At 38.8% G+C, this 20,897-nt stretch overlaps 1 protein-coding gene across 1 annotated transcript in view; it reads right to left on the bottom strand.

Moving 5' to 3' along the window:
* The window catches only part of LOC136859330 (prolyl 4-hydroxylase subunit alpha-1-like), a 642,002-nt gene that overhangs the window by 522,337 nt on the left and 98,768 nt on the right, over nucleotides 1–20,897 (bottom strand). Inside the window, exon 3 of the mRNA XM_068225777.1 lies at nucleotides 3,532–3,647. Coding sequence (XP_068081878.1) covers nucleotides 3,532–3,647 — 116 coding nt within the window. The remainder of the gene's footprint in view (nucleotides 1–3,531; nucleotides 3,648–20,897) is intronic.

Here is a 20,897-nt window from a genome sequence, read left to right as displayed (position 1 = left end):
ACTTTGACTTGAGTGTGCGCAGTGTCCATGTTCAACTGAGCGACCCGCGGCTTGACTGGACTGAACGCCAGTCTGTTCCCGGCAGATCGCCAAGATGGACGCGTTTGGAGAAGTTGTGTACAAAATGCGATTGAAAGTTGTTGGAGTGGAGTTTGATAAACCAGGCTAATAGCTTCGTTAATTAAGGCATTGCCTTAATTATAGCGCAATAATGTTGTGTGTTTCATATTTACAGTTTTTTAATATTAGTGTGGCCGAACTATCTGAAGGAGGGTTCTTCATTACAAAATGGTCTAGAACGTAAGCTATTGGATTACAGTATATTAAATTGGACACCCAAAAATGTAAGTACAAGTATCTACTTAATTGTTTCGAAACTGTTCTGCTGCCGGATTATTTGGAGGCGAACGTGTGTATCAAGCTATCTGCGACAACTATTATATTAGAAGAAATGTTTTGGCAACACTGTTAATATTACTTCGTCTCTACTCCGCTACTGTAATTGAAATTAGGCCTATTGTTTATGGACCTGGCGACCACCGTTTATTCATTAAATTAAGCTGGACTTTCTTCTTCATCGGACATTTTAATGATATAAATTGTATCTGCTAAATATTAAAATGTAACTTAACGTGATTTTGGTAATGTTCTAAATCCAAATTATTCTTATGGAGTAATTCTGGAACATGGTATATGCGCGGGTGAGAGACCTATTATTCCATTACTTTAATTTAACTGAGATTATCGTTGTGCTGCCTTTTTCTGTTTCTTAAAGTTATTATTATTATTTTGTTGGTGGATTACCTTTTACATTTCTTGGTTCATATTTGTGGCATCCGATGGACTGTTGACAACGTTTTGAAAGACGTTATGTACTAGTATTGTTTTCGTAATGGCTCATTGTTTAATTACTTAAAGGGATGGTTTATTTCCGGTCTTATTCGGCCATTACCGTTTTCCAAGGCCTCCTAAAATTAAAATTGTGTAACCGGCATTTAAATCCTTTATTAATATTTTGGTTGGAAGAAATGTTAAATTTAAAAGACTATACATAATTATTGTAACATTCTGGTTATAATAAACTGGAATTTGTTCCCTATTTCTTGATGATACTTTTGCCCTCCTCAGATTATTCGCGTCCGTTTTTCTTTCCTTCTTCTTTCATTATTGCGTGCCATGTTTTTATCTTATCTCCGGTACGCTAATTTTGTGTGGGCTTTGCCTATTGTCTCTTTAGTCGGATGTTGGCTTTGGTTTTTGGGAAGCTGTATGCTTCGTGTGTACCATTGTTTTGTTGTCTGTGAAATTTTAGGTGTTTCCCTTCGTAATTTGTAGTTTATTTGAGACATATTTTTATTCGGGTTCGTGCGATTTTCTCTTGTGTCCTTTCAATTATTTACGTGTGGAATTTTTTTGCGTCTGCTATCGTTGCCTTAAATATTGTGTGTGTTTCCGTGTTTCGGGGTGATTGAAATCCTTGTGTACTGGTTCCGGAAGCAAATTCCAGTTTATTGTGATTAATTGTAGTATACTTACTCACCAAGAAAAGCTGGCCAGTTATGTAATTAATATTTAATGCACGGATCCGTTTTAACATTTGTCATTCATTTATTCTAAGGCAAACTGTAGCTTGTAATCTGAGTGTGTTTTCACGATTTTATTTATCCTAAAAATAGACATTTGTCTCCTAATTTAATGAGTTGAATTATTACAATTTTTATCTTTCTTCTGTTTACTTATTTATTACTACATAAAAATTATTTTACGTTGTTATCCGAGTGCGCACTCATAGTAATTTTTGCTTTAAAAATTTATTTTTACCTATAATTGAAAGACATTATTTACAAATTTATTATTTGTTCTACAGTTTTCATTCCTAAATTCTGTTTAAATTTTTCCTAATTTTAAGAAAAGTTCAAGTTATTTAAACATTAATCTTGCTTTCATTTAGCAATCTTGACCTGGCAACCCCTCAAGTAGTTAGCTCGATCCAGTCCTTTCCCTTATGTTCTGTGCCCTCCACGCTGGTTTTGTTAATACTGCTCCTGCTCGATGGTAATTATTTTGCTTCTTGTGCACATTTGGTTATATTTATGGGGTTTTATTATCATTCCTGTTTTTATCTTTGTCGGGTTGCAGAACCACAGTTAGATCATCAGTTGGGTGAATATCAAGCGGGATTCAGAAAGGGGAGATCCTGTCCGGAATAAATCCTGAACCTTAAAAATCTCATAGCATACCAGAAATCTAGGGCAAAAACATAACATCACCTTTATTGACTTCCAAAAGGCGTATGACTCACTAGACCGGGAAAGTCTCGTTTCTGTACTCAAAGGATTCGGTCTAGACAACAAAACAAGAAACCTCATCAGGGAAACTCCCACAAATACATTCTCCAAAGTCAAATTAATGAGAGAATTGTCGGCTCCTTCTGAGATCAAAACTGGTGTCCGACAGAGTGAGGGATTGTCCCCCATACTGTTCAATTTTGCCTTGGAGAAGGTAGTCAGAGAATGGGATAAGACAACTAGTGGTGGAATTCCATTGGGATCGGTAAACAAGGGTATCAAGATCAAATGTTTAGCTTTCGCAGACGACATGGCCTTACTAGCTGAGACGTGGGAGGAAGCCAAGTAGCAGTCCTTCGAAGTGCTGAAGCAGGCAGAGAAGATAGGTCTCAAAATCGCCTTTGGAAAAACCAAAATAATAACCAATATTAAGCATCCTCCAAAATATTTGAAAGAGGGGGAACAAAAAGTAGAGATCGTCACAAATTTCAAATACCTTGGTGAATGGATCACTTGGAATAGTCTTGTGAAGAAAGCAATGGAATCTCGACGAACCGAAATAGAAACAGCTTTCCAGCTTACGGAAGACACCTATAACAAAAAATTCCTATCGTGGAATTCCCAGATCAGACATCATAATACAGTAGTCGAGCCTGAAGCCCTTTATTGCAGTAAAAAATCTATATATAACTACGCATGGTCTAAGGGAAACGTTGGAGAAAAAAGGAAAGGAAAATACTACGAAAAATTCTAGGCCCCAAATTCCATAATAACGAACTTTCGCACATCAGCAATGAAACCCTGTATAGAAAATCAGAAAAGGTTTCCGACACAATAAGGAAAAGGAGAATTGACTTCTAATGCCACATCCTAAGAATGGATCCGAAAAGGATAACTAAAAGAAACTTCGACTATTTCCGTAATAAGGAAACCAAGCCGAACTGGTTTAAGGAAACTGAGAAGGACCTACGAGAATTCCAAATTACAGAAGAGATGCTTGTAGATGGATCTGAATAGAAAATAACCAAAACGAAATACAGAGTTTTCAGGACAGGGGGAAGCCCAAACGACTCTACAGAATTTCTGAAGAAGAGAGGAAGGCAAGATCTGAAAGTTGGTCAAAGTGTCATGAAAAACATGCCACACCTAGGAACTGGCTTCATAATAAAGAAGAATGTCCTGGATTCCATAGTCCAGTTTGAGTTAAAATCTGAAAACTATCAATTTTGGTGTTCAAATCTACCAATAGAATATACACTATTGTGAATGCCCATGCCACCATAAATGAGGACAACAGAAAGCACAAAGAGAAAGTGGAACTCTTTTGGGATCAGTTGGACGATGTCATCCAAAGGGTACCTGAAAAACATTACATCATACTAATGGGCGATTTCAACGCCCAGATAGGGAAGGAGAGAAAGTATCGACAAGTAGTCGGGAAATACCCAGCGCATAACAGGACCAATCAAAATGGTGTCAGACTTATAGAGTTGTGCCAAGCCCACGGTATGATACTGAAATCCACAGCCTTTGAAAAGCTTCCTAGAAAACAAAAAAACGTGGATCTCACAAAATCCTAACTTGGGTGATTTTCAACTGGACCATGTAGCTATCAGACGGAAGTTCAATAGGGAAATACAATATGTCAAAGACCTTAGGGGAGCTAATTTAGACTCGGACCGTAAGATATCGAAGATACAGATCAAAATCACCCCAGAAATAGAGACAAGGTCCTTAAACACACAAGCAAACGAGACGACCCGAAGAATATTTTAAATTCAAAAGAATACCATCTTGCGACAAAGGATATACACAAACAAATTGGGATCAAATAAAACAGGACTAATTATCAAAAGCCGAAAAATTTGCCCCTATAACAAAAGTTAAAAAACATGCTTGGTGGTCGGAAGAATGTGACGATCTATTAAAGAAAGGAAGGAAGCTTGGCACAAATGGCACTCGCAACGAACGGAAAGCAATAGAAAAAATTTCTTGAATATCAGAAAGATGGTCAATAAAAATTCAAAACAATTAAAAAGGCTTACGAAAACCAGAAGCTTATTCAGATAGATGAAGACTTTACCAAAACAAGACAAGAAGTTTCTACAAAATCTTTAAACAGAGAACGACGAAGTACAAGCCACTGACTCTACAGTTACGGGACAAGAATGGAAATATACACTTAACAACACTGATAACTGCAGGATACTAAGCGACTACTTTGAAAACCTCATCAACTGTGAAAAGCCAGTAGAAAAGTGACATTTAATGTCCCAACAAATACCAATCCTGACTCACAGCCGCCAACATTCGAGGAACTAGGAAGATCATTTCGAGCCTTTAAAAAAACAAAGCATCAGGAGAAAACCAGATCACAGCCGAACTTTGGAAGAATGCTAACAAGGAAGCAATAGAACCCCTACAAAACGTTTTTGAAGAAATCTGGGTCAAAGAAAGAATTCTAGAAGAATGGAAGATGGCCCTCATCCCCCGATCCCCAAGATGGGGGATAAAATGAACCCCAGCAAATATAGAGGCATATCACGTTCGGATATTACATATAAGATATTCTCAAAGGCCTTACTTAAGAGGACAGAACCACAGTTAGATCATCAGTTGGGTGAATATCAAGCGGGATTCAGAAGGGGTAGATCCTGTCCGGAATAAATCCTGAACCTTAAAAAACTCAAAGCATACCAGAAATCTAGGGCAAAAAAATAACATCACCTTTATTGACTTCCAAAAAGCGTATGACAGACTAGACCGGGAAAGTCTCCTTTCTGTACTCAAACAATTCGGTCTAGACAACAAAACAAGAAACCTCATCAGGGAAACTCCCACAAATACATTCTCCAAAGTCAAATTAATGAGAGAATTGTCGGCTCCTTCTGAGATCAAAACTGGTGTCCGACAGAGTGAGGGATTGTCCCCCATACTGTTCAATTTTACCTTCGAGAAGGTAGTCAGAGAATGGGATAAGACAACTAGTGGTGGAATTCGACTGGGATCGGTAAACAAGGGTATCAAAATTAAATGTTTAGCTTTCACAGACGACATGGCCTTACTAGCTGAGACGTGGGAGGAAGCCAAGTAGCAGTCCTTCGAAGTGCTGAAGCAGGCAGAGAAGATAGGTCTCAAAATCGCCTTTGGAAAGACCAAAATAATAACCAACATTAAGAATCCTCCAAAATATTTGAAAGAGGGGGAACAAAAAGTAGAGTTCGTCACAAATTTCAAATACCTTGGTGAATGGATCACTTGGAACGGTCTTGTGAAGAAAGCAATGGAATGTCGACGAACCGAAATAGAAACAGCCTTCCAGCTTACGAAAGACACCTATAACAAAAAATTCCTCTCGTGGAATTCCAAGATCAGACATCATAATACAGTAGTCAAGCCTGAAGCCCTTTATGCTGCAGAAAATCTATATATAACTACGCATGGTCTAAGGGAAAAGTTGGAGATAAAGGAAAGGAAAATACTACGAAAAATTCTAGGCCCCAAATTCCATAATAACGAACTTTCGCACATCAGCAATAAAACACTGTATAGTAAATCAGAAAGGATTTCCGACACAATATGGAAAAGGAGAATTGACTTCTAATGCCACATCCTAAGAATGGAACCGGAAAGGATAACTAAAAGAATCTTCGACTATTTCCGTAATAAGGAAACCAAGCCGAACTGGTTTAAGGAAACTGAGAAGGACCTACGAGAATTCCAAATTACAGAAGAGATGTTTGTAGATGGATCTGCGAGAAAATAACCAAAAAGGAATAAAGAGTTTTCAGGACAGGTTGAAGCCCAAACGACTATACAGAATTTCTGAAGAAGGGAGGAAGGCAAGATCTGAAAGTTGGTCAAAGTGTCATGAAAAACATGCCATGCCTAGGAACTGGCTTCGTAATAAACAAGAATGTCCTGGATTCCATAGTCCAATTTGAGTCCCAATCTGAAAAACTATCAATTTTGGTGTTCAAATCAACCAATAGAATATACATTATTGTGAATGCCCATGAACACATAAATGAGGACAACGGAATGCACAAAGGGAAAGTGGAACTCTTTCGGGATCAGTTGGTCGATGTCATCCAAGGGGTACCTGAAAAACACTACATCTTACTAATGGGGTATGTCAACGCCCAGATAGGGAAGGAGAGAAAGTATCGACATGTAGTCGGGAAATACCCAGCGCATAACAGGACCAATCAAAATGGTGTCAGACTTATTGAGTTGTGCCAAGCCCAGGGTATGATACTGAAATCCACAGCTTTTAAAAAGCTTCCTAGAAAACAAAAAAACATGGATCTCACCAAGCCTAACTTGGGTGACTTTCAAGTGGACCATGTGGCTATTAGACGGAAGTTCAATAGGGAAATACAAAATGTCAAATACCTTAGGGGAGCTAATATAGACTCGGACCATTACATATCGAAGATAAAAATCAAAATCATCCCCAGAAGTAGAGACAAGGTCCTTAAACACACAAGCAAACGATATGACCCGGAGAAAATTTTAAATTCAAAAGAATACCATCTTGCGACAAAGGATATACACAAACAAAATTGGGATCAAATAAAACAGAACTTATTATCAAAGGCTGGAAAATTTGCCCCTATAACAAAAGTTAAAAAACATGCTTGGTGGTCGGAAGAATGTGACGATCTATTGAAAAAAAGGAAGGAAGCATGGCACAAATGGCACTAGCAACGAACGAAAAGCAATAGAAAATATTTCTTGAATATCAGAAAGATGGTCAATAAAAATTCAAAACAATTAAAAAGGCTTACGAAAACCAGATGCTTATTGAAATAGATGACGACTTTACCAAAAACAAGACAAGAAGTCTCTACAAAATCTTTAAACAGAGAACAACGAAGTACAAGCCACTGACTCTACAGTTACGGGACAAGAATGGAAATATAGCACATAACAACACTGATAACCGCAAGATACTAACCGACTACTTTGAAAATCTCCTCAACTGTGAAAAGCCAGTAGAAAAATGACATTTAATGTCCCAAAAAATGCCAATCCTGACTCACAGCCGCCAACCTTCGAGGAACTAGAAAAGATCATTTCGAGCCTTAAAAACAACAAAGCATCAGGAGAAAACCAGATCACAGCCGAACTTTGGAAGAATGCCAACAAGGAAGCAATAGAATCCCTCCAAAAGGTATTGAAGAAATCTGGGTCAAAGAAAGAATTCCAGAAGAATGGAAGATGGCCCTCCTCCCCCCGATCCTCAAGAAGGGGGATAAAATGAACCCCAGCAACTATAGAGGCATATCACGTTTGGATATTACATATAAGATATTCTCAAAGGCCTTACTTAACAGGAAAGAACCACAGTTAGATCATCAGTTTGGTCAATATCAACCGGGATTCAGAAAACGGATCCTGTCCGGAATAAATCCTGAACCTTAAAAATCTCATAGCATACCAAAAATCTAGGGCAAAAACATAACATCACCTTTCTTGACTTCCAAAAGGCGTATGACTCACTAGACCGGGAAAGTCTCCTTTCTGTACTCAAAGAATTCGGTCCAGACAACAAAACAAGAAACCTCATCAGGGAAACTTCCACAAATACATTCTCCAAAGTCAAATTCATGAGAGAATTGTCGGCTCCTTCTGAGATCAAAACTGGTGTGCGACAGGGTGACGGACTGTCCCCCATACTGTCCAATTGTGCCTTGGAGAAGGTAGTCAGAGAATGGGATAAGACAACTAGTGGTGGAATTCGAATGGGATCGGTAAACAAGTGTATCAAAATCAAATGTTTTGCTTTCGAAGACGACATGGCCTTACTAGCTGAGACGTGGGAGGAAGCCAAGGAGCAGTCCTTCGAACTGCTGAAGCAAGCAGAGAAGATAGGTCTCAAAATCGCCTTTGGAAAGACCCAAATAATAACCAACATTAAGAATCCTCCAAAATATTTGAAGGAGGGGGAACAAAAAGTAGAGTTCTTCACAAATTTCAAATACCTTGGTGAATGGATCACTTGGAACGGTGAAGAAAGCAATGGAATCTCGACGAACCGAAATAGAAACAGCCTCCAGCCTACGAAAGACACCTATAACAAAACATTCCTCTCGTGGAATTCCAAGATCAGACATCATAATACAGTAGTCAAGCCTGAAGCCCTTTATGCTGCAGAAAATCTATATATGACTACGCATGGTCTAAGGGAAAAGTTGGAGATAAAGGAAAGGAAAATACTACGAAAAATTCTAGGCCCCAAATTCCATAATAATGAACTTTCGCACATCAGCAATGAAACCCTGTATAGCAAATAAGAAAGGATTTCCGACACAATATGGAAAAGGAGAATTGACTTCTAATGCCACATCCTAAGAATGGATCCGGAAAGGATAACTAAAAGAATCTTCGACTATTTCCGTAATAAGGAAACCAAGCCGAACTGGTTTAAGGAAACTGAGAAGGACCTACGAGAATTCCAAATTACAGAAGAGATGCTTGTAGGTGGATCAGCAAGGAAAATAACCAAAAAGAAATAAAGAGTTTTCAGGACAGGGTGAAGCCCAAACGACTATACAGAATTTCTGAAGAAGGGAGGAAGGCAAGTTCTGAAAGTTGGTCAAAGTGTCATGAAAAACATGCCACACCTAGGAACTGGCTTCATAATAAACAAGAATGTCGTGGATTACATAGTGCAGTTTGAGTCCCAATCTGAAAAACTATCAATTTTGGTGTTCAAATCTACCAATAGAATATACACTATTGTGAATTCCTATGCCCCCATAAATGGGGACAACGGAAAGCACAAAGAGAAAGTGGAACTCTTTTGGGATCAGTTGGACGATGTCATCCAAAGGGTACCTGGAAAACACTACATCATACTAATGGGGTATATCAACGCCCAGATAGGGAAGGAGAGAAAGTATCGACATGTAGTCGGGAAATACCCAGCGCAACACAGGACCAATCAAAATGGTGTCAGACTTATTGAGTTGTGCCAAGCCCACGGTATGATACTGAAATCCACAGCTTTTAAAAAGCTTCCTAGAAAACAAAAAAACGTGGATCTCACCAAATCTTAAATTCGTTGATTTTCAACTGGACCATGTGGCTATTAGACGGAAGTTAATAGGGAAATACAAAATGTCAAAGACCTTAGGGGAGCTAATTTTGACTCGGACAGTTATATATCGAATATAAAGACCAAAATCACCCCAGAAGGAGAGAAAAGGTCCTTAAACACACAAGCAAACGATATGACCCGGAGAATATTTTAATTTCTAAAGATTACCATCTTGCGACAAAGGATATACACAAACAAAACTGGGATCAAATAAAACATAACTTATTATCAAAAGCCGAAAAATTTGCCCCTACAACAAAAGTTAAAAAACATGCTTGGTGGTCGGAAGAATGTGACGATCTATTGAAAAAAAGGAAGGAAGCATGGCACATATGGCACTCGCAACGAACGGAAAGCGATAGAAAAATTTTCTTGAATATCAGAAAGATGGTGAAAAAATTCAAAACAATTAAAAAGGCTTACGAAAACCCAAAGCTTATTCAAATAGATGACGACTTTACCAAAACAAGACAAGAAGTTTGAACAAAATCTTTAAACAGAGAACAACGAAGTACAAGCCACTAGCTCTTCAGTTGCGGGACAAGAATGGTAATATAGCATTTAACAACACTGATAACTGCAGGGTACTAAGCGACTACTTTGAAAATTTCCTCAACTGCGAAAAGCCAGTAGAAAAATGACATTTAATGTCCCAACAAATACCAATCATGACTCACAGCCGTCTACCTTCGAAAAACTAGAAAAGATCATTTCGATCCTTGAAAACAACAAAGCATCAGGAGAAATCCAGATCACAGCCGAATTTTGGAAGAATGCCAACAAGGAAGCAATAGAACACCTCCAAAAGGTTTTGAAGAAATCTGGGTCAAAGAAAGAATTCCAGAAGAATGGAAGATGGAACTCATCCCCCCGATCCTCAAGAAGGGGGATAAATGAACCCCAGCAACTATAGAGGCATATCACGTTTTGATATTACATATAAGATATTCTCAAACGCCTTACTTAATAGGACAGAACCACAGTTAGATCATCAGTTGGGTGAATATCAAGCGGGATTCAGAAAGGGGAGATCCTGACCGGAATAAATCCTGAACTTTAAAAATCTCATAGCAAACCAGAAATCTAGGGCAAAAACATAACATCACATTTATTGACTTCCAAAAGGCGTTTGATTCACTAGACCGGGAAAGTCTCCTTTCTGCACTCAAAGAATTCGGTCTAGACAACAAAACAAGAAACCTCATCAGGGACACTCCCACAAATACATTCTCCAAAGTCAAATTCATGAGAGAATTGTCGGCTCCTTCTGAGATCAAAACTGGTGTCCGACATGGTGACGGACTGTCCACATTACAGTTCAATTGTGCCTTGGAGAAGGTAGTCAGAGAATGGGATAAGACAACTAGTGGTGGAATTCGATTGGGATCGGTAAACAAGGGTATCGAGATCAAATGTTTAGCTTTCGCAGACGATATGGCCTTACTAGCTGAGACGTGGGAGGAAACCAAGGAGCAGTCCTTCGAACTGCTGAAGCAAGCAGAGAAGATAGGTCTCCAAATCGCCTTTGGAAAGACAAAATAATAACCAACATTAAGAATCCTCCAAAATATTTGAAAGAGGGGAAACAAAAAGTAGAGATCGTCACAAATTTCAAATACCTTGGTGAATGGATCACTTCGAATGGTCTCGTGATGAAAGCAATGGAATGTCGACGAACCGAAATAGAAACAGCCTAAAGCTTACGAAATATACCTATAACAAAAAATTCCTCTCGTGCAATTCCAAGATCAGACATCATAATACAGTAGTCACGACTGAAGCCCTTTATGCTGCAGGAAATCTATATATAACTACGCATGGTCTAAGGGAAAAGTTGGAGATAAAGGAAAGGAAAATACTACGAAAAATTCTAGGCCCCAAATTCCACAATAACGAACTTTCGCACATCAGCAATGAAACCCTGTATAGGAAATCAGAAAGGATTTCCGACACAGTAAGGAAAATGAGAATTGACTTCTAATGCCACATCCTAAGAATGGATCCTGATAGGATAACTAAAAGAATCTTCGACTATTTCCGTAATAAGGAAACCAAGCCGAACTGGTTTAAGGAAACTGAGAAGGACCTACGAGAATTCCAAATTACAGAAGAGATGCTTGTAAATGTATCTGCGAGAAAATTACCAAAAAGAAATTAAGAGTTTTCAGGACAGGGTGAAGCCCAAACGACTGTACAAAATTTCTGAAGAAGAGAGGAAGGCAAGATCTGAAAGTTGGTCAAAGTGTCATGAAAAACATGCCACACTTAGGAACTGGCTTCATAATAAACAAGAATGTCCTGGATTCCATAGTCCAGTTTGAGTCCCAATCTGAAAAACTATCAATTTTGGTGTTCAAATCTACCAATAGTATATACACTATTGTGAATGCCCATGCCCACATAAATGAGGACAACGGAATGCACAAAGAGAAAGTGGAACTCTTTTGGAATCAGTTGGACGACGTCATCCAAAGGGTACCTGAAAAACACTACATCATACTAATGGGAGATTTCATGCCCAGATAGGGATGGAGAGAAAGTATCGGCATGTAGTCGGGAAATACCCAGCGCATAACAGGACCAATCAAAATGGTGTCAGACTTATTGAGTTGTGCCAAGCCCACGGTATGATACTGAAATCCACAGCTTTTAAAAAGCTTCCTAGAAAACAAAAAAACGTGGATCTCACCAAATCCTAACTTGGGTGATTTTCAACTGGACCATGTGGCTATTAGGCGGAAGTTCAATAGGGAAATAAAAAATGTCAAAGACCTTAGGCGAGATAATATAGCCTCGGACCGTTACATATCGAAGATAAAGATCAAAATCATCCCCAGAAGGAGAGACAAGGTCCCTAAACACACAAGCAAACGAGACGACCCGGAGAAAATTTTAAATTCAAAAGAATGCCATCTTGCGACAAAGGATATACACAAACAAAATTGGGATCAAATAAAATAGAACTTATTATCAAAAGCCGAAAAATTTGCCCCCATAACAAAAGTTAAAAAACATGCTTGGTGGTCGGAAGAATGTGATGTTCTGTTGACAAAAAGGAAGGAAGCATAGCAGAAATGGCACCCGCAACGAACTGAAAGCAATAGAAAAGATTTCTTGAATATCAGAAAGATGGTCAATAAAAATTCTAAACAATTAAAAAGGCTTTCGCAAACCGGATGCTTATTCAAATAGATGACGACTTTACCAAAAACAACACAAGAAGTCTCTACAAAATCTTTAAACAGAGAACAACGAAGTACAAGCCACTGACTCTACAGTTACGGGACAAGAATGGTAATATAGCACATAAAAACACTTATAACTGCAGAATACTAAGCGACTACTTTGAAAATCTCCTCAACTGTGAAAAGCCAGTAGAAACATGACAATTAAGGTCCCAACAAATACCAAACCTGACACACAGCCGCCAACCTTCGAGAAACTAGAAAAGATCATTTCGAGCCTTAAAAACAACAAAGCATCAGGAGAAAACCAGGTCGCAGCCGTACTTTGGAAGAATGCCAACAAGGAAGCAATAGAATCAAACCAAATGGTTTTGAAGAAATCTGGGTAAATTTAAGAATTCTAGAAGAATGAAAGATGGCCCTCATCCCCCCGATCCTCAAGAAGGGGGATAAAAAGAACCCCAGTAACTATAGAGGCGTATCACGTTCGTATATTACATATAAGATATTCTCAAAGGCCTTACTTAATAGGACAGAACCACAGTTAGATCATCAGTTGGGTGAATATCAAGCAGGACTCAGAAAGGTGAGATCCTGTCCGGAATAAATCCTGAACCTTAAAAATCTCATAGCATACCAGAAATCTAGGGCAAAATCATAACATCAACTTTATTGACTTCCAAATGGCGTATGACTCACTAGACCGGGAACGTCTTTTTTCTGTACTCAAAGTATTCGGTCTAGACAAGAAAAGAAGAAACCTCATCAGCGAAACTCCCACAAATACATTCTCCAAAGTCAAATTCATAAGAGAATTGTCGGCTCCTTCTGAGATCAAAACTGGTGTCCGACTGTTCAATTGTGCCTTGGAGAAGGTAGTCAGAGAATGGGATAAGACAACTAGTGGTGGAATTCGATTGGGATCGGTAAACAAGGGTATCAAGATCAAATATTTAGCTTTCGAAGACGACATGGCCTTACTAGCTGAGACGTGGGAGGAAACCAAGGATCAGTCCTTCGAACTGCTGAAGCAAGCAGAGAAGATAGGTCTCAAAATCGCCTTTGGAAAGACCAAAATAATAACCAACATTAAGAATCCTCCAAAATATTTGAAAGAGGGGGAACAAAAAGTAGAGATCGTCACAAATTTCAAATACCTTGGTGAATGGATCACTTGGAATGGTCTTGTGAAGAAAGCAATGGAATCTCGACGAACCGAAATAGAAACAGCCTTGCAGCTTACGAAAGACACCTATAACAAAAAATTCCTCTCGTGGAATTTCAAGATCAGACATCATAATACAGTAGTCAAGCCTGAAGTCCTTTATGGTGCAGAAAATCTAGATATAACTACGCATGGTCTAAGGGAAAAGTTGGAGATAAAGGAAAGGAAAATACTACGAAAAATTCTAGGCCCTAAATTCCATAATAACGAACTTTCGCACATCAGCAATAAAGCACTGTATAGTAAATCAGAAAGGATTTCCGACACAATATGGAAAAGGAGAATTGACTTCTAATGCCACATCCTAAGAATGGAACCGGAAAGGATAACTAAAAGAATCTTCGACTATTTCCGTAATAAGGAAACCAAGCCGAACTGGTTTAAGGAAACTGAGAAGGACCTACGAGAATTCCAAATTACAGAAGAGATGTTTGTAGATGGATCTGCGAGAAAATAACCAAAAAGGAATAAAGAGTATTCAGGACAGGGTGAAGCCCAAACGACTATACAGAATTTCTGAAGAAGGGAGGAAGGCAAGATCTGAAAGTTGGTCAAAGTGTCATGAAAAACGTGCCACACCTAGGAACTGGCTTCATAATAAACAAGAATGTCCTGGATTCCATAGTCCAGTTTGAGTCCCAATCTGAAAAACTATCAATTTTGGTGTTCAAATCTACCAATAGAATATACACTATTGTGAATGCACATGCCCCCATAAATGAGGACAACGGAATGCACAAAGAGAAAGTGGAACTCCTTTGGGATCAGTTGGACGATGTCATCCAAAGAGTACCTGAAAAACACTACATCATACTAATGGGAGATTTCATGCCCAGATAGGGAAGGAGAGAAAGTATCGGCATGTAGTCGGGAAATACCCAGCGCATAACAGGACCAATCAAAATGGTGTCAGACTTATTGAGTTGTGCCAAGCCCACGGTATGATACTGAAATCCACAGCTTTTAAAAAGCTTCCTAGAAAACAAAAAACGTGGATCTCTCCAAATCTTAACTTGGTTGATTTTCAACTGGACCATGTGGCTATTAGACGGAAGTTAATAGGGAAATACAAAATGTCAAAGACCTTAGGCGAGCTAATTTAGACTCGGATAGTTATATATCGAATATAAAGATCAAAATCACCCCAGAAGGAGAGAAAAGGTCTTTAAACACACAGGCAAACGATATGACCAGGAGAAAATTTTAAATTCAAAAGAATACCATCTTGCGACAAAGGGTATACAAAAACAAAATTGGGATCAAATAAAACAGAACTTATTATCAAAAGGCGAATAATTTGCCCCCATAACAAAAGTTAAAAAAACATGCTAGGTAGTCGGAAGAATGTGACGATCTATTGAAAAAAAGGAAGGAAGCATGGCACAAATGGCACTCGCAAAGAACGGAAAGCAATAGATAAGATTTCTCGAATATCAGAAAGATGGTCACGAAAATTCAAAACAATTAAAAAGGCTTACGAAAACCGGATGCTTATTCAAATAGATGACGACTTTACCAAAAACAAGACAAGAAGTTTCTACAAAATCGTTAAACAGAGAACAACGAAGAAGAAGCCACTGACTCTACAGTTGCGGGACAAGAATGGAAATATAGCACATAACAACACTGATAACTGCAGAATACTAACCGACTACATTGAAAACCTCCTCAACTGTGAAAAGCCAGTAGAAAAATGACATTTAATGTCCAAAAAATACCAGTCCTGACTCACAGCCGCCAACCTTCGAGGAGCTAGAGAAGATCATTTCGAGCCCTAAAAACAACAAAGCATCAGGAGAAAACCAGATCACAGCTGAACTTTGGAAGAATGGCAAACAGGGAATAAATTGAATCCCTACAAAAAGTTTTTGAAGAAATCCGGGTCAAAGAAAGAATTCCAGAAGAATGGAAGATGGCCCTCATCCCCCCGATCCTCAAGAAGGGGGATAAAATGAACCATAGCAACTATAGAAGCATATCACTTTCGGATATTACATATAAGGTATTCTCAAAGGCCTTACTTAAAAGGACAGAACCACTATTAGATCATCAGTTGGGTGAATATCAAGCGGGATTCAGAAAGGGGAGATCCTGTCCGGAATAAATCCTGAACCTTAAAAATCTCATAGCATACCAGAAATCTAGGGCAAAAACATAACATCACCTTTATTGATTCCAAAAGGCGTATGATTCACTAGACCGGGAATGTCTCATTTCTGTACTCAAAGAATTCGCTCTAGACAACAAAACAAGAAACCTCATCAGGGAAACTCCCACAAATACATTCTCCAAAGTCAAATTCATGAGAGAATTGTCGGCTCCTTCTGAGATCAAAACTGGTGTCCGACAGGGTGACGGACTGTCCCCCATACTGTTCAATTTTGCCTTGGAGAAGGTAGTCAGAGAATGGGATAAGACAACTAGTGGTGGAATTCGATTGGGATAGGTAAACAAGGGTATCGAGATCAAATGTTTAGCTTGCGCAGACGACATGGCCTTACTAGCTGAGACGTGGGAGGAAGCCAAGGAGCAGTCCTTCGAACTGCTGAAGCAAGCAGGGAAGATAGGTCTCCAAATCGCCTTTGGAAAGACCAAAATAATAACCAACATTAAGAATCTTCCAAAGTATTTGAAAGAGGGGAAGCAAAACGTAGAGATCGTCACAAATTTCAAATACCTTGGTGAATGGATCACTTGGAATGGTCGCGTGAAGAAAGCAATGGAATATCGACGAACCGAAATAGAAACAGCCTCCAGCTTACGAAATACACCTATAACAAAAAATTCCTCTCGTGGAATTTCAAGATCAGCCATCATAATACAGTAGTCAAGCCTGAAGCCCTTTATGCAGCAGAAAATCTATATATAACTGCGCATGGTCCAAGGGAGAAGTTGGAGATAAAGGAAAGGAAAATACTACGAAAAATTCTAGGCCCCAAATTCCATAATAACGAACTTTCGCACATCAGCAATAAAACACTGTATAGTAAATCAGAAAGGATTTCCGACACAATATGGAAAAGGAGAATTGACTTCTAATGCCACATCCTAAGAATGGAACCGGAAAGGATAACTAAAAGAATCTTCGACTATTTCCGTAATAAGGAAACCAAGCCGAACTGGTTTAAGGAAACTGAGAAGGACCTACGAGAATTCCAAATTACAGAAGAGATGCTTGTAGATGGATCTGCAAAAAAATTACCAAAAAGAAATAAAGAGTTTTCAGGACAGCGCGAAGCCCAAACGACTATACAGAATTTCTGAAGAAGGGAGGAAGGCAAGATCTGAAAGTTGGTCAAAGTGTCATGAAAAACATGCCACACCTAGGAAATGGCTTCATAATAAACAAGAATGTCCTGAATTCCATAGTCCAGTTTGAGTCCCAATCTGAAAAACTATCAATTTTGGTGTTCAAATCTACCAATAGAATATACACTATTGTGAATGCCCATGCCCCCATAAATGAGGACAACAGAGAGCGCAAAGAGAAAGTGGAACTCTTTTGGGATGAGTTGGACGATGTCATCCAAAGGGTACCTGAAAAACACTACATCATACTAATGGGTGATTTCAACGCCCAGATAGGGAAGGAGAGAATGTATCGACATGTAGTCGGGAAATACCCAGCGCATAACTGGACCAATCAAAATGGTGTCAGACTTATAGAGTTGTGCCAAGCCCACGGTATGATACTGAAATCCACAGCTTTTAAAAAGCTTCCTAGAGAAAAAAACGTGGATCTCACCAAATCCTAGATTGGTTGATTTTCAACTGGACCATGTGGCTATTAGACGGAAGTTCAATAGGGAAATACTAAATGTCAAAGACCTTATGGGAGCTAATTTAGACTCGGACCGTTATATATCGAAGATAAAGATCAAAATCACCCCAGAAGGAGAGACAAAGTCCTTAAACACACAAGCAAACGATATGACCCGGAGAAAATTTTAATTTCTAAAGAATACCAATTTGCGACAAAGGATATACACAAACAAAATGGGGATCAAATAAAACAGAACTTATTATCAAAAGCCGAAAAATTTGCCCCTACAACAAAAGTTAAAAAACATGCTTGGTGGTCGGAAGAATGTGACGATCAATTGAAAAAAAGGAAGGAAGCATGGCACATATGGCACTCGCAACGAACGGAAAGCAATAGAAAAATTTTCTTGAATATCAGAAAGATGGTGAAAAAAATCAAAACTATTAAAAAGGCTTACGAAAACCAGATGCTTATTCAAATAGATGACGACTTTACCAAAACAAGACAAGAAGTTTGAACAAAATCTTTAAACAGAGAACAACGAAGTACAAGCCACTAGCTCTTCAGTTGCGGGACAAGAATGGTAATATAGCATTTAACAACACTGATAACTGCAGGGTACTAAGCGACTACTTTGAAAATCTCCTCAACTGCGAAAAGCCAGTAGAAAAATGACATTTAATGTCCCAACAAATATGAATATTGACTCACAGCCGTCTACCTTCGAGAAACTAGAAAAGATCATTTCGAGCCTTAAATACAACAAAGCATCAGGAGAAAACCAGATCACAGCCGAATTTTGGAAGAATGCCAACAAGGAAGCAATAGAACACCTCCAAAAGGTTTTGAAGAAATCTGGGTCAAAGAAAGAATTCCAGAAGAATGGAAGATGGAACTCATCCCCCGATCCTCAAGAAGGGGGATAAAATGAACCCCAGCAACTATAGAGGCATATCACGTTCGGATATTACATATAAGATATTCTCAAACGCCTTACTTAATAGGACAGAACCACAGTTAGATCATCAGTTGGGTGAACATCAAGCGGGATTCAGAAAGGGGAGATCCTGTCCGGAATATATCCTGAACTTTAAAAATCTCATAGCAAACCAGAAATCTAGGGCAAAAACATAACATCACATTTATTGACTTCCAAAAGGCGTTTGATTCACTAGACCGGGAAAGTCTCCTTTCTGCACTCAAAGAATTCGGTCTAGACAACAAAAAAAAACCTCATCAGGGACACTCCCACAAATACATTCTCCAAAGTCAAATTCATGAGAGAATTGTCGGCTCCTTCTGAGATCAAAACTGGTGTCCGACAGGGTGACCAACTGTCCCCATTACTGTTCAATTGTGCCTTGGAAAAGGTAGTCAGAGAATGGGATAAGACAACTAGTGGTGGAATTCGATTGGGATCGGTAAACAAGGGTATCAAGATCAAATATTTAGCTTTCGCAGACGACATGGCCTTACTAGATGAGACGTGGGAGGAAGCCAAGGAGCAGTCCTTCAAACTGCTGAAGCAAGCAGAGAAGATAGGTCTCAAAATCGCCTTTGGAAGGGCCAAAATTATAACCAACATTAAGAATCCTCCAAAATATTTGAAAGAGGGGGGACAAAAAGTAGAGATCGTCACAAATTTCAAATACCTTGGTGAATGGATCACTTGGAATGGTCTTGTGAAGAAAGCAATGGAATCTCGACGAACCGAAATAGAAACAGCCTTCCAGCTTACGAAAGACACCTATAACAAAAAATTCCTCTCGTGGAATTCCAAGATCAGACATCATAACACAGTAATCAACCTGAAGCCCTTTATGCTGCAGAAAATCTACATATAACTACGCATGTTCTAAGGGAAAAGTTGGAGATAAAGGAAAGGAAAATAGTACGAAAAATTCTAGGCCCCAAATTCCATATTAACGAACTTTCGCACATCAGCAATGAAACCCTGTATAGGAAATCAGAAAGGATTTCCGACACAATAAGGAAAAGGAGAATTGACTTCTAATGCCACATCCTAAGAATGGATCCGGAAAGGATAACTAAAAGAATCTTCGACTATTTCCGTAATAAGGAAACCAAGCCGAACTGGTTTAAGGAAACTGAGAAGGACCTACGAGAATTCCAAATTACAGAAGAGATGCTTGTAAATGTATCTGCGAGAAAATTACCAAAAAGAAATTAAGAGTTTTCAGGACAGGGTGAAGCCCAAACGACTGTACAAAATTTCTGAAGAAGAGAGGAAGGCAAGATCTGAAAGTTGGTCAAAGTGTCATGAAAAACATGCCACACTTAGGAACTGGCTTCATAATAAACAAGAATGTCCTGGATTCCATAGTCCAGTTTGAGTCCCAATCTGAAAAACTATCAATTTTGGTGTTCAAATCTACCAATAGTATATACACTATTGTGAATGCCCATGCCCACATAAATGAGGACAACGGAATGCACAAAGAGAAAGTGGAACTCTTTTGGAATCAGTTGGACGACGTCATCCAAAGGGTACCTGAAAAACACTACATCATACTAATGGGAGATTTCATGCCCAGATAGGGATGGAGAGAAAGTATCGGCATGTAGTCGGGAAATACCCAGCGCATAACAGGACCAATCAAAATGGTGTCAGACTTATTGAGTTGTGCCAAGCCCACGGTATGATACTGAAATCCACAGCTTTTAAAAAGCTTCCTAGAAAACAAAAAAACGTGGATCTCACCAAATCCTAACTTGGGTGATTTTCAACTGGACCATGTGGCTATTAGGCGGAAGTTCAATAGGGAAATAAAAAATGTCAAAGACCTTAGGCGAGATAATATAGCCTCGGACCGTTACATATCGAAGATAAAGATCAAAATCATCCCCAGAAGGAGAGACAAGGTCCCTAAACACACAAGCAAACGAGACGACCCGGAGAAAATTTTAAATTCAAAAGAATGCCATCTTGCGACAAAGGATATACACAAACAAAATTGGGATCAAATAAAATAGAACTTATTATCAAAAGCCGAAAAATTTGCCCCCATAACAAAAGTTAAAAAACATGCTTGGTGGTCGGAAGAATGTGATGTTCTGTTGACAAAAAGGAAGGAAGCATAGCAGAAATGGCACCCGCAACGAACTGAAAGCAATAGAAAAGATTTCTTGAATATCAGAAAGATGGTCAATAAAAATTCTAAACAATTAAAAAGGCTTTCGCAAACCGGATGCTTATTCAAATAGATGACGACTTTACCAAAAACAACACAAGAAGTCTCTACAAAATCTTTAAACAGAGAACAACGAAGTACAAGCCACTGACTCTACAGTTACGGGACAAGAATGGTAA

The sequence above is a fragment of the Anabrus simplex genome, chromosome 1 (genome assembly GCF_040414725.1).
Source record: "Anabrus simplex isolate iqAnaSimp1 chromosome 1, ASM4041472v1, whole genome shotgun sequence".
NCBI classification, from domain to species: Eukaryota; Metazoa; Arthropoda; class Insecta; order Orthoptera; family Tettigoniidae; genus Anabrus; species Anabrus simplex.
This window is presented reverse-complemented; position numbering and strand designations above follow the sequence as displayed.